Below are 12,403 nucleotides of genomic sequence, written 5' to 3' on the forward strand. Positions count from 1 at the left end.
GTGTGTCCCCCTGTCCGTGTGTCCGCAGGTGTGTGCCGTGTGTCCCCGGTGCCCGGCTGCCCGCGGGATCTCACCGGGACGGTGCCAGGAGCTGGGCGCCAGATGGGACCGCGTCTCCTCCAGCAGCTGCTGGCAGAGTCATTCCTTCATTTAGAAGTTTCCAGCTGAAGACAGATTTAAGTTCTGAGCCTAAAAATCCTTAAACAAGGAGTTGAAACTAACAGAAGTCTCACCGCGATGAAAAATAAATAAGCAAACTCTATTTAGAAATCAGCACCAGGTTCCAGTCTCTGTGTTCTCTTATGTCTCTGTTAGGAGAAACCTTGAGTTTTACATTGTTCATCTAGTGAAGGTGGAAATCAAGTGTCTATTTTATATCACCAAAACATGCTCCTTTGTATTCCTTATTAATGTACTTTCTTATCTTAATTCTCAGCTTTCTTTTCCTAATCCTGTTCTACCCTGGGGAAGTTATAATGTCCATTTGTCATATGGCTTATTTATTTGCCAGTGTGTCTGTAGCAGGCCACGCTAATGTGAGTGACTGCAGATGAGACAGAATAGAGAGGCAGTACTGGTGTGTGCCCCACTTGGCCGAGGGTGGGAAGGCAGCGGTGTGATCTCTGGCACACTGATACTTCCTGACACTGGTCCTAGGGGATGGTCCTGCATGCACATTCGTTTTCCTGCTACTATTTTAACTCTGTTGATTTAGTGATCCGTGGTGAAGATAAGCCATAGAAAAATTAATCCTTTTCTTAATTAACAAGTAAATGCTTATTTGAAAACAAACATAGGCAAGCCCTAAAGAGATGTGAGAGAAAGAGAAATAAATGAGATCAGAAAAGGATTACTGTAGGATTTAGCCCTTGCGCTCTTAATTGAAAAACTTAAGTGAAAAGTTTCTCTAAGTGAATCTGGGCTCCAGTTCAGCACTAACCCGAGAGTTATCTTTGTTGTTCAGAGCAGGACTGTCATAGATCTGTTTTAGTTGCAAAACAACATTGTGAGATCTAGTACTGTATAGAATGTGCAGGTGGGAAGAAAGCTACTAAAATTTATCAGGAAAGTTTTGAAAGAGCTTTCATTTCAGGTGTGAAGTTGTTGTCACCTGGCAGAGTCAATGCAAGGAAAGACCTCTAGTTAAGTAATAATTGGTCATCTAAGGCTGTTACTCCACCCTCATAATGTCAGAGGTCTGGTGCACCTGTTGGGTGCTGGGTGTGTATGTATATTCACTTCAGTGTCACGAGATACTCACAGAATCCAAAGCTATTTTATGGATGGATTAAAAAAAGATAATTAATATTCTCTTGCTGTATTTGGCTTCCGAATAAGCATTCAAATCTGTAGAAGAGCCCAGCTAAATGGTTTGAAGAAAAATGGCAGTTATCTAAGGTGTCAGCTGAGGCTGTGGTGGCACGCAGGGAACAGTTCCCTCTGCCATTGCCAGTTTTTCATCAGATATTGTCATGTTTGAACAGACCCAGTGCACTTCAAACTGTCATTGCTTCTCACTCTCAGTACTGCTTTACTTGAGAGCAGCACTGGTTCAGGTGACTGTTCTCAAATTGCACCATCTGGGATTTAGTGCAGTTCAGCTGTTCAGATGCTTTAGGGTTCTTACAAACACCCTACACTGCAGAATTCCTTGTTGTGGCGTGGAAAGGCCTGCCCTGAAGGTTATTCAGGGATTATTTTATGAATTGGAAAAAAATACAGCTAACTAGAAGTTACTCTTTAGAAAACATATATTTTTGACATTTAACATTAATATAGAATACAACACTAGCATAGTTTAAATTCTTTAATACTAGCATAGAGTAATTTAATTTTGAGGATTTACAGAATAATCAGGAAATATTAATAAGGACAGTATAAGGAGTTTCCTGTTACTTGACCAAACTCATTCTATGGATGGCTTTAAGAAAAAAGTTTGTGAATGATGAAAAAAATTACACTGGATATGGAACATAACATTTTTATAAGTTTATAGGATCCTAACCTCACTTTTAACCTACTGAAGCTCTACATCTCTGATTCGATCTAATAAAAATCTTTTTCCTAATTTGATCAGCAGAACACTTGCATTCTGCCCACAGAGGAAGCTAATTTTTATGATGTTAGTGATCACTTACAGTGTTGCTTTCTGTACGTGCTCAGTTGCTATGCTGTTTTCAATATACATTTTTAATTACTGCTAAATAATTTAAAATTTCTGGTTTTGTAGCCCGACTGGATCCCACGTGGAATGGTGTAAACAGCTGATAGCTGCAACCATTTCGAGTCAGATTTCAGGGTCTGTCCCATCAGAAGGTGTGTCCAGAGACTACAGGGTAAGTGGCTTGAGGAATACATTGATTTGTTTAAGATAAAAAAGTGAATGGTCAGGAGAGTCCTTGCTGTCTTGATTAGCAGGTGGTAAGTACCTGAGTGATCACTGAATGTTTCAGAACTAGAAACATCTCATTATGCATAGGAGTCCTTTGAATCTGCTTTGTGTTTTCCTTTAGATTTAGAATAGTGGCATTGAAGTCTACAGAATAATAGTTAACAGAGAGGTGAAAGGAAAATTAAACAGTCAGTGTTTTGCCTAATATGCCAAAAGTGAGTTTTCTTTTGATTACTCTATAATAAAATTGGTAGAGTAGATAAACAGTTACAGGTTGAAATGGTTTCTAGTATATGTCATTCAGAGTACAGAATTGAGCTCTCCAGATTTCACAAAAAATAAATGCATGTCTTTGCTACTGTGCAGAGAACATAAATGACTATCATTTTTCATGGGGTTTCAGCAGAGACAGAGAATTTAACATCAAACAAACAAACAAATCACCTTTTTCATTCCCTCCCAGCAACTTTGTTGTCACTGAAGTAATGCCTGCAGTGTGGTTTACCTGACAGTTCCATTATGCTTTTGTGCCCCTGTTCTGTCACGCTCACTGGCCGTTCTCCCCATGCAGCCACTCAACTGAACTGTCAGGAGTGGAGCAGGGCCAGTTTTTCTTCTCTCAACAGAAGTCCCTCCTGTTTCAATTCTCTTTAAGAAGCCCAAGCTGCTGCTTTCTAGATCCCTTTTCCTTCCTAGATTTGAAATGGTTTTATGGTCTTCTTGCAGAATGGCCAGAGGAAGATTTTATCTTTTTTTTACGTTTACGTTTTTTTGTTTTAGCTGGATTTTAATTCTAATATGCTCTGTGATTACAAAGTTTGTTGTCTGGAAACAGCATATTTTGGATTCAGTGGCAGCAGGTGAGAGTCAGCCCAAGCCTGGAGATAAATCCACAAAATGTCTTGGACTGTAGCCTGCTTAAAAGTTTGCCTCACAGAGTTTCAGACTCTTGGCACAGTCAGCACCTTATGGAGCACAGCTCCTCCATGCTATGGCAGATAAGTTGCAGATGCTTGCTCCAGGTCAAGGCTAACATCTTTGATAAAACACCCTGGGAAACTTTGCATTGCAGCTGTTGATGTTGTATTTGCCCTGTAGATTAAGGACTTCATTTTAATAAAATCCAGGTGTGTAAGCTTGGGGTTCAGTTTATCTCTGAGTTAGAATGCATTCCTCTCGAATAAAGAGTGCTTTTTAATTCTCAATAACCTCCTTCTCTATGCCGAACTCATCTTGGATATTTTTTAACAGGAATAGATCTCTTAAGGCCTAATTAAAATTCTACTTCATTCTCTATTTCCGAGGAATGAAAGAAAAGAATATAAGCCTGATGGTTTAAATTCAGATTTTTTTTGTGGATAAACTGTATTTGGCATCATTGCATTCCTGTGGTTTGAAATCCCGTATTTGTATATAACTTCACTGAATTCTTTATCCTGGAATGTCTTTAGTTATGTTCAGGACCAGTATCTTGTGAAGCAGTGTCTGTGCTTTAGGAGAGGGTTTCTTTTGCACTTAGCTTCTGTAGAAGTTCAATGGTACCAATAGTTGCTTAGTCAGTACCACTAACAGGTTGGGTTTATTCCTTATTACTGTGGAATTCACATATAAAAAGTCAATGCCCATATATAACTCAGATTTCCTTTGAGATGTATTTCCCTTTTGATGGACACTGGTCACCTTCCTGGGTCTGCATTACCTTTGGTTACCTTGAGTTGCTGCATTTAGAGACTATTTTACAACTCAGAACCTTCAGTTTGGGCCAGATGTGTGTGTTTGCTTCTGGAACTGGTCAGGAAGTTCTGTTGCTTTCTGCTGGATTTACCAGGAACTCCCTGCTTTATTCTTTCTTCCATCCTTTCTTTTAAAGTTTAAATGAATATGTTTGTAAAAATAGTAAATATATTGATTCTTTTATCTAATGGTGTTACTCACGTTAGTCTGTGTGACTTAACTTACCAGAATGTAATTTAGGGGAGGGGGGAATCAAAGGGGCAGTTAATGGAATCGTCAGAACTGGAGAGCATTGGGTGAAAGCTCTTGCTTGCTAAACCCTTCAGCAACATGTTCTTGCTCTTGGTTTGGGCTCTGCTCTGTGTGTCTTCTCCCATACACTCTCTGCCTGCAGTGTTCTTCATTGAGGGGCTCATGTAAATGAAAATGGCTGAGATTGTAGTGGCTGACTACAGACACCTTGGGAAGTAAGTTGAGAAGAGCTGTCCCTGTCCTGTTTTGCCATTTGAGTCCACAAGGTACAGTGGTTATACTTCATGGCTGTTAATGCAGGCTTATTGTCTTCCACCTAGAAGGATTACCAGGCTCTTTCTTCTCTTCTCACAATAGCACATTGTAGCTGCATAAAAGAGTGATTAGGAATGAATGTTTCCAAAGAGCTTGGCATTTGTTGCATCACTGAAATGAAGTGTCTGAGATTTTTTTTTTAGACCAAAACAATCCTGTAGATGAGAGTTACTAGTTCTGCATAGTTTTGTTCTTTCAAAATCTGTCTGTATTTCTCTTGAAAATCTGATGAAATAAGATATATAGCAAATCAAATCTGTGTGTTTCACTGGATAACATTTTATATTTTAACTAACAGGTGTACAGGAGGCCGGTTATACGGGTAAGATTACCTTCGGCGAGCAGTAAACGGCCTCCTACCTGTTTGTCTTTTGTGCTGTGTGAGAGCTTGGTGTGTCAAGCGTTCCTCTTTACACCATTAATGGGTTTTATGAACCAGTCAGACCATTTTGCTATGCTGTGCAACAGCTTCTTCGTCATAGAAATGCTTTATATACGTTACAATGTTTTCGTGAGCAATAAAAGTCAATGTGTAAGAGAGCAGTATTTTAAAATTATGTTATGAATGTGCAATACTAACTTCAGTTTTATTACATTAATTTTGACAAAATGGATGCTTGAAACTGAGGTTTACATGCTTTGGACTGCAGAGTACTGTGTTAGCAGCTCTAACATGTCTATGCTAAAGAATACCAGTGGTAAAAGCATTACGTCTGTGTCTGTCCTATTTGAATAAGTTCCAAATTCATGTTTGCCTTTGTATGTGTTTTACCTTAGTTGTTACCAAGCTGTAGTAGGATTGAAAATTAGGTTTGGAGTTAGGGACTAGTGCAATGACCTGCATCCTTTTAATGGTAATTTTGAGACTAGGTCTTGCCCATTGTTCACTGAAGATACAAAAAGGGCATGCCTTGTTTTCTTGCTCCTCTTTCTCAGTATCACTTATGGAGTGAGAAATGATCTGAGTAGTGTTCTGACATTGTTCATGAAATGTGTCGAGCACTTTTATTCAAACAAAGACCTCTTGTTCAGTCTGAAACCAAGACATGAAGTCTGAATGATTTCTTTTTCTCATCTGTTGTTTACATATTTGAAAATTATGTGTTTAGTCCAATCATACAAATCCACAAGTTGATTTCCTTTCTCTTTTGAATAGATAGCTCTTGAAGTAATTGGTCTGACTTGAGTAACAAAAATTGGGTTTGTTCAGTGGTTCATAGTTCTTTGTAAAGGCTTTGATCTTTGAATGGTCTGCTGTGCTTCTCTGTCTTTCATTTATTTAAAATCTTTTGGTGTATTTGCTCCTTGTCCTATTGTTTTTTTTCCAGAAATCACAATATCTACTTTGATTTCAGAAACAACATAATTATGGCCTTAAATTTAAGTAATTGCTATTTAATAGAATTTCATCCATAACTAAATGTTAGTAGTCCTTTATAATTTGAGTTTTTAATTACTTACAACTTTTTAAACTCATGTAGAGTTCAAATTATCTGAACATACCTGAAGTCCTTCTTCTAAGTTGTTCTTGAGGGTTCTGTAAAAATACTGTAAAAAGAAAACTTGACTTTAGCAAACATTTGTAAATTTAGACTGAGGCTGATTTTACAGTCTGACCAAGCGAGAAGTTCTTTGCATATGAACTGGGAATAATAGACTGTCATGAGCACAGCTTCTCTCCAGTTAATAAAAAAAGAAGACAGAAGAGCATTTTTGGCTGAACGTATTAAAACAATTCCTTCATTTGACCTGATGACATTTGTGCTTCTCTTTGGCATGCATAGGGACCTTATGTTTATTAAAGAAATTTAATTATTATTCAAGATTTGCTGCCAAATGATGCAAAAATAAATTAACATGAAAATGTGGATTGTTTGCATATTTTGCTAGGAGGAGTAATTTTAACTTCTGTAAAGTTACCAGGCAAGTTTCAAGTAACATCATAGAAGTTACTGGAAAAATATGTAAAACCATAAAGCTGAGAGTTCAATTAAAACACGTTTTACACAGTAAAGCATTTTTAAAGTGTCTAGATAAATCTATTTGATGTCGACCTATTTTTTCTGTGAAAGATTGCATGAGATTTCCCATAATGCTACCATTGCAAGCTGTACTCAATTTCTTCTATTGATAAGCATGTGGCATACTTGGAATTAATTTTCTTCACTGTAAGGTTGTTTGTCTTGAAAAGACAGTACGTACTTTTATGTTCTTATCTACCAACACTGAGTCTTTTGTGAAAAAGGGAGTGAATTTTTTATTTTGTGTTGTGCCAAATAACAATTAAAGGATGGTGCTAATAGCTTGGATTCCTTTCTGTGGAAAGTTGTGTGCCCAGAGTGGAAGGTTTTGAAAAGCTAAACTGGAGTTAAAGTATGTGCTGTCTTTTTAAGGAAATTGAAAAAAGGGAAACAAAAAAAAGAGAAGATTCTGTCCTTTCACCTGTTGTCTGCATTTTTTTTGCTGTTACTTCTCTCTTGCCCTACTGCTGCCTCATGCAAAGCAGGAGATTCAGGATGGACACAATGGCTATCATTCTGAAGCAGAACCTGATCAGGTGGCAAGTTTTACTCATCTTTCATTCATTAACTGTGTAGCAAGGTACTATATATTAGTACTCGTACAGTGCATACAAATCTTATATTTCTCATGCAAGAGAATCCCTAAAAAAACATTTAGTGTGTAGATGGTTATGTGCTAGAGTGGGTTTTCAGGTAAAGTCATGTAGTCTAAAATGTAATACTGCAGGTAAGCCCCATCTCACAGAGCACATCCATCCTCAATTTGTAAGCACTGGCTAGTTCTCTACACATTATTTTTTATGGCGGGGTGCTGACTGTAAAATTCTTTTAGTTTCCAAGGAAGTCTAAAGCCAGAGATCGTTCGAAGTATCTTTAGAAATTATTTCTAAACGAGGGCTCGGGGTAGTTTGGAAGCAGACAGATCCTGCCATTTCTGTGTATGTGGGTCAGAGCTGCAACACAAAGGGAGAGTTACTTGTTTGCTGTAACATAGCCCATTATATTTATTCTTCATTGAGGATGTAGAAAATAGAAACCTTAATATCTCCTAATTTTGACCTGAGAGATGACTTTCTCACATGGTCCTTAAAAGTCCCACAAACCCTTTTATTCTTAATTAAAATCCTTAGTACATTTTAAATCTTAGCTGCCAACAAAGGACCCAAAGGATCAATCTTGTATAATTCAGGAATGAAGCCATTTACCTAAAAGAAAATTTATGGAACTAACCCTTATTTTAAAATTGCTAATTGCTATATTTTGTTATTCTTTCTTAATCTGACCTTCTGGATCCAAAATTGCTATAATGAACCTATTCCATAATCTGTGGCACTCTCAGTAGGGTGTTGATTGAAATAGAGCATCACAGGGTGTATAGACTTTTTGCTATCAAAAATACAAAGTTAAAATGTTAAATAAATAAAGTTTCTACCATATCATTCTTTCAGATGAAAATCCTCAAATATTAAATAAACACCATTAAGATTAAAAAAAAAAATAAAAAAGAGCTTTAAAATGTTCTCAAGTAGATAAAATACCCAAAATAATACCTGCATTTAGCAAAAGACTAACAAATTATTAATTACAAATTTAGGCTGATCTTATTGTTCATATTTTTGTATGCTATATGTAGCTAGCACGTGAAACTAATTGTTGCATAAATGCTTTGTTACTAATACGTTACTAACGTGCATGTCTGTGCAATATTTATAATACCAAGTTTCGTGTTTGTTCCTTTTTTTTTTAAACTGTGGTGCTGTTTTGTGCAGTTGTGCCTTGTAGAAAAAGACCCACTTCTTGTGTTCCAGTAAGCTGGTAGTAAAAGCACTTTGCATCAAAATGTATCGATGTGGTACAGATGGAAAGTGAGATTTACTCATGACTTTGGGTTTCTGCCAGGCACTGCGGGATGGAAACAAACTGGCACAGATGGAAGAGGCTCCACTTTTTCCTGGAGAATCAATCAAAGTTATCGGTAAGAGTACTACTGAGTGCTACACTGAATACTATTAAATTGCTAGTTTATCTATTTAAGAACAGAATATTATTTCCTTTTGACTTCTCTTATTTAGTTTAATGCCACTTTAGATTAGCTGATTAGATGTGGATTTCTTTTCTTTGTCTTTTAAATTCAAATGTAGGAAGGAGAAGTCAGTTCCAGAGGATGACTTGCTCTATATAGATAAATCCTTTTTTTCAAGGGACAGTCTGTTCCATAGAGGTGTATGGGTTGTATTTCTGCTTGGGGATGCCAAAGATACTTGGTAGATTCAAAATTGTGATGGCAAGGAAGATGAAGTTATGGAAAACTTAGTTTCCATTTCCTAATGAGATTTATTTCATTTTGGCCTGTGACAGCAATGCATGGGCAGTGCAGTACTTGTCTAGAAACCAACACTAGCAAATAAAAGTGAAAATTAAGACGTGAGCATATAACTGAATTATTTGGAGGTTGGTTTTGTATGGATCAGTAACTGCCCCTTTGGGTGCTCTCTCTGGGGTTGGTGGGGGTGCTTGACAGCTCAGGGCAGGTACCAGAGAATGCCTGCAGGGTGCTGGTTACCTGCCTGCCCTCCCTGCAGCCCTGCTGGCTGAGCCCAGCCCCGGGTGCTCAGTGGGTGCTGAGCAGCAGTGGGACTGAGGAATTTGATTGCTGGGATAAAGACAACTCTTTCAGTCCTGACAGCCTCTGAAGGAACTGTAGGCTTTCCTATAGAGGTCAAGCATCAAAACCCTACGGAGCTGCCAAAACCTTGCTATTTACAAATAGAAATAGATGGTTTTGGAACAAATGTCTGTAATTGTAAAACAAAGCTTTAATTGGTCTGTTTTCCAGCCAAGGACGTTATGTACATCTGTCCATTTATGGGAGCAGTCAGTGGGACGCTCACAGTGACGGACTTCAGAATGTTTATCAAAAGTGTTGAGAGGGTAAGACTTCACTGTCCATCTGCCTGTTGTTTCAGGGAGGAATGTTGCTGAAGTAGATTTCAGAAAGTGACATATTCAGTGTAAGTGAAGAATGATGTTTTCCAGCAGTCTATTAAACGGGAATTATTGTTGGTTGTAATGAAGCATACATGAATAATATAAATTTGTGTTCTTCCTAATGGAATAAAATTCATTTATTTCATATACAAATTTCAGGATCCACCTTTTGTTGTCGATGTTCCTCTCGGAGTCATAAGTAGGGTTGAAAAAATTGGAGTACAGAGTCATGGAGATTACTCGTGTGGTATAGAAATAGTTTGCAAGGTAAGGCATGGTAGAGATTTAGTAATATTAAAGTATTTTCGTTTCATTTTTCTATAGAAAGAATCTGCCAGCCCATATGCTGGTTTTCTGTCTGATCAGTTCCCTATATTTGAACCCTGCTTCATTTAGATAATATATTTCAATTCCTCTTAGGATACTTGCAGTCTTAGACACTTCTGCCTTTTGTCTCAAGAGTGAATTCAAAGGAAAAGTGGCTATTTTTATACCTAGCAACTGTAGTGACAGTCCTTATCTAACATAAATGCTTACAGAATTCTGTTCCAATGTGGGTTAGGTGATATCAGTGACTTAGTGCTGCATATATATACCTTCCTTCAATCAAATTTCTTATAACTGCCTTTTTATTTATTTATCTATCACAGAATAAAATAGTGTAACTTACTGTTGACAGGATATGAGAAATTTGCGGCTGGCCTGTAAACAGGAAGAGCAGAACAGATTGGAGATCTTTGAGAACATTGTAACACGAGCATTTCCTGTTTCTAACGGGCTGGTGAGTCTTAAGATGGAGAGGAGGCTGTCACTGGCCTCTTAGTGGAAAGTGTAGGGGAGGAAATGCAAGGCCTGTATAGCAAACTTTGAAATGTTGATTCATAATATCTGCTGCAGAGTGGGCAGGATGCTCTGACCCTGTTTCCTTTTTGCATTAATTCATAAAACATTCTGCTACTGGTGAAGTTAGTTAATTTTTACATAGCCCTTGAGATCTAGATTTGCCTATTGTTGCTGATTAAAAATACATATGTTTAAACTCTTTATTTTCTGCAGTAGATAATTCAGTCTAGAACTTCTGTCTGAAACAGCAAATAGGTACAATTAGTCTTATTATTAGTTAGGTGCAGAATTCTATTTCATTTGCTTGTGTGGATAAGGAACTGGCTGGGAGGCAGGAAAACAATTTCCTCATCCTGGCATTGCCACTGATGTGTTCTGCTATCAGAGGCAAATAACTTCAACTCTCTCTGTTTCCTATCTTGATTTTGTTAATTTTAGGCTTGTACTTGATGCAGGAAACTGTTTTTCATCTTCTTACTAGCTCACTGTTGTCCAGTCTTGACTGAAATGTTTAAGAGGTTTAGAAGTGTTAGCTTTGAAATATTGGAATGTTCACTGTTTTGGAGCTTATTGTGCATACAGCCCATCAGGTAGCAATTTATAACTTTGCTTTGTTGTCTTTAGCCTCTTTTTGCATTCAGCTATAAAGAAAAGTTTTCTGTTAATGGCTGGAAAGTGTATGATCCAATGGCAGAATATAAGAGGCAGGTAAGTTATAGAAGTACTTGGTGTATTTTTTTCCTACATCTCCCCCAGAGCCATTTAAGCAATAAAAAAAAAATTACAGAAAACTCAGCATTTTCAACTCTCACTACATACAGAAACTACATCTCATGTATAGATAATAAAATGCAAGTGGCCTGACTTTGAGTGTGTTGAGCACCTGCTAAAGTTGATGGAGATAACAGGTGCTGAGTACTTGAGCAAATTGTTCTAACTTAACATGGTTCTTAAATCCTCATTTTCCAAGTGCTGTTTCTACAAAACACAGACTTTATAAAAAATTCAGTTTGAATAAGCAGCATTAAGCAGAAGAGTAACTGTAGTTCTTCAGTGTAAATCTGTATTTTCCTAGTTGCAAAATCGTTTTTATTTCACTATATGATCACTTTTTACCTGGGTGTGCAGCCTAATCAAATGGTTATTTTGCACATCAATTTTAAAGATATAAGTAGGAAAGACTTTCAGTGTACTGGTTTATGGTTCAGTATGAAGACCCAAGTTTACAGGTTATTTAGAAGAAAAGTGTGGGCAGGCCTTTTTTAAAAAGTACGTAGCATATGAAAATTTTCATTGCCCCTAATCCCAGATATGTAAGGGTCTAACCTGAAAAATACAAAACTGTTTTGCTTCCATACAGGGATTGCCCAATGAGAGTTGGAAAATATCCAAAATTAACAGCACCTATGAGCTTTGTGATACATATCCTGCTGTTCTTGTTGTGCCAACCAGTGTAAAGGACGATGACCTCTCAAAAGTGGCAGCATTTAGAGCAAAAGGCAGAGTTCCAGTAAGTGAAACTTCTACAAGGAGATATAAGTGTTTTAATAATTGGTAGCTTATAAGAAATTATCAGAGTTCTTTTAGACTTTATAGATTAACAGTGGGATGGCTTCCTTCCTGGAAGGGGACGGGGGGAAGCAAAGAAAGAAGAATTAGGCTCAATGGGTTTAGAGCTGAAGAGAGCAACTCAACTGTGAGTTTAATTGCATGATTATTGTGCTCTGTAGTAAGGTTTTTGTTTGGATTTAACAATTCTAGGCCACAGTGGTCTCTGGTGCTAAGGCACACATTAGCGTGGTTCTGATTTGGAGTAGAATGTGTTACAGCCACAGTGATTTGCTTGAGAATAGACAAG

The 12,403-nt window shown here is 37.5% G+C and overlaps 1 protein-coding gene across 4 annotated transcripts in view; it reads left to right on the forward strand.

Annotated features, from left to right (window-relative positions):
- The first annotated feature begins 2,209 nt into the window (after window positions 1-2,209).
- Window positions 2,210-12,403, forward strand: part of MTMR1 (myotubularin related protein 1) — a 35,332-nt gene continuing 25,138 nt past the window's right edge. The window contains exons 1-9 of one of the 4 annotated variants that reach the window (XM_027687064.1): window positions 2,224-2,336; window positions 4,992-5,015; window positions 7,200-7,250; window positions 8,614-8,689; window positions 9,551-9,645; window positions 9,862-9,969; window positions 10,382-10,483; window positions 11,170-11,253; window positions 11,906-12,055. In XM_027687064.1, the coding sequence (XP_027542865.1) occupies window positions 8,644-8,689; window positions 9,551-9,645; window positions 9,862-9,969; window positions 10,382-10,483; window positions 11,170-11,253; window positions 11,906-12,055 (585 nt within the window). In that variant the 5' untranslated portion in view covers window positions 2,224-2,336; window positions 4,992-5,015; window positions 7,200-7,250; window positions 8,614-8,643. Of the gene's footprint in view, window positions 2,337-4,991; window positions 5,016-7,199; window positions 7,251-8,613; window positions 8,690-9,550; window positions 9,646-9,861; window positions 9,970-10,381; window positions 10,484-11,169; window positions 11,254-11,905; window positions 12,056-12,403 lie in introns of all 4 variants that reach the window. The other 3 variants (XM_027687066.1, XM_027687065.1, XM_027687063.1) reach the window with 3 other exon arrangements.

Source organism: Neopelma chrysocephalum, unplaced genomic scaffold, assembly GCF_003984885.1.
Source record: "Neopelma chrysocephalum unplaced genomic scaffold, ASM398488v2 Primary Assembly neopelma1_73, whole genome shotgun sequence".
NCBI lineage: Eukaryota > Metazoa > Chordata > Aves > Passeriformes > Pipridae > Neopelma > Neopelma chrysocephalum.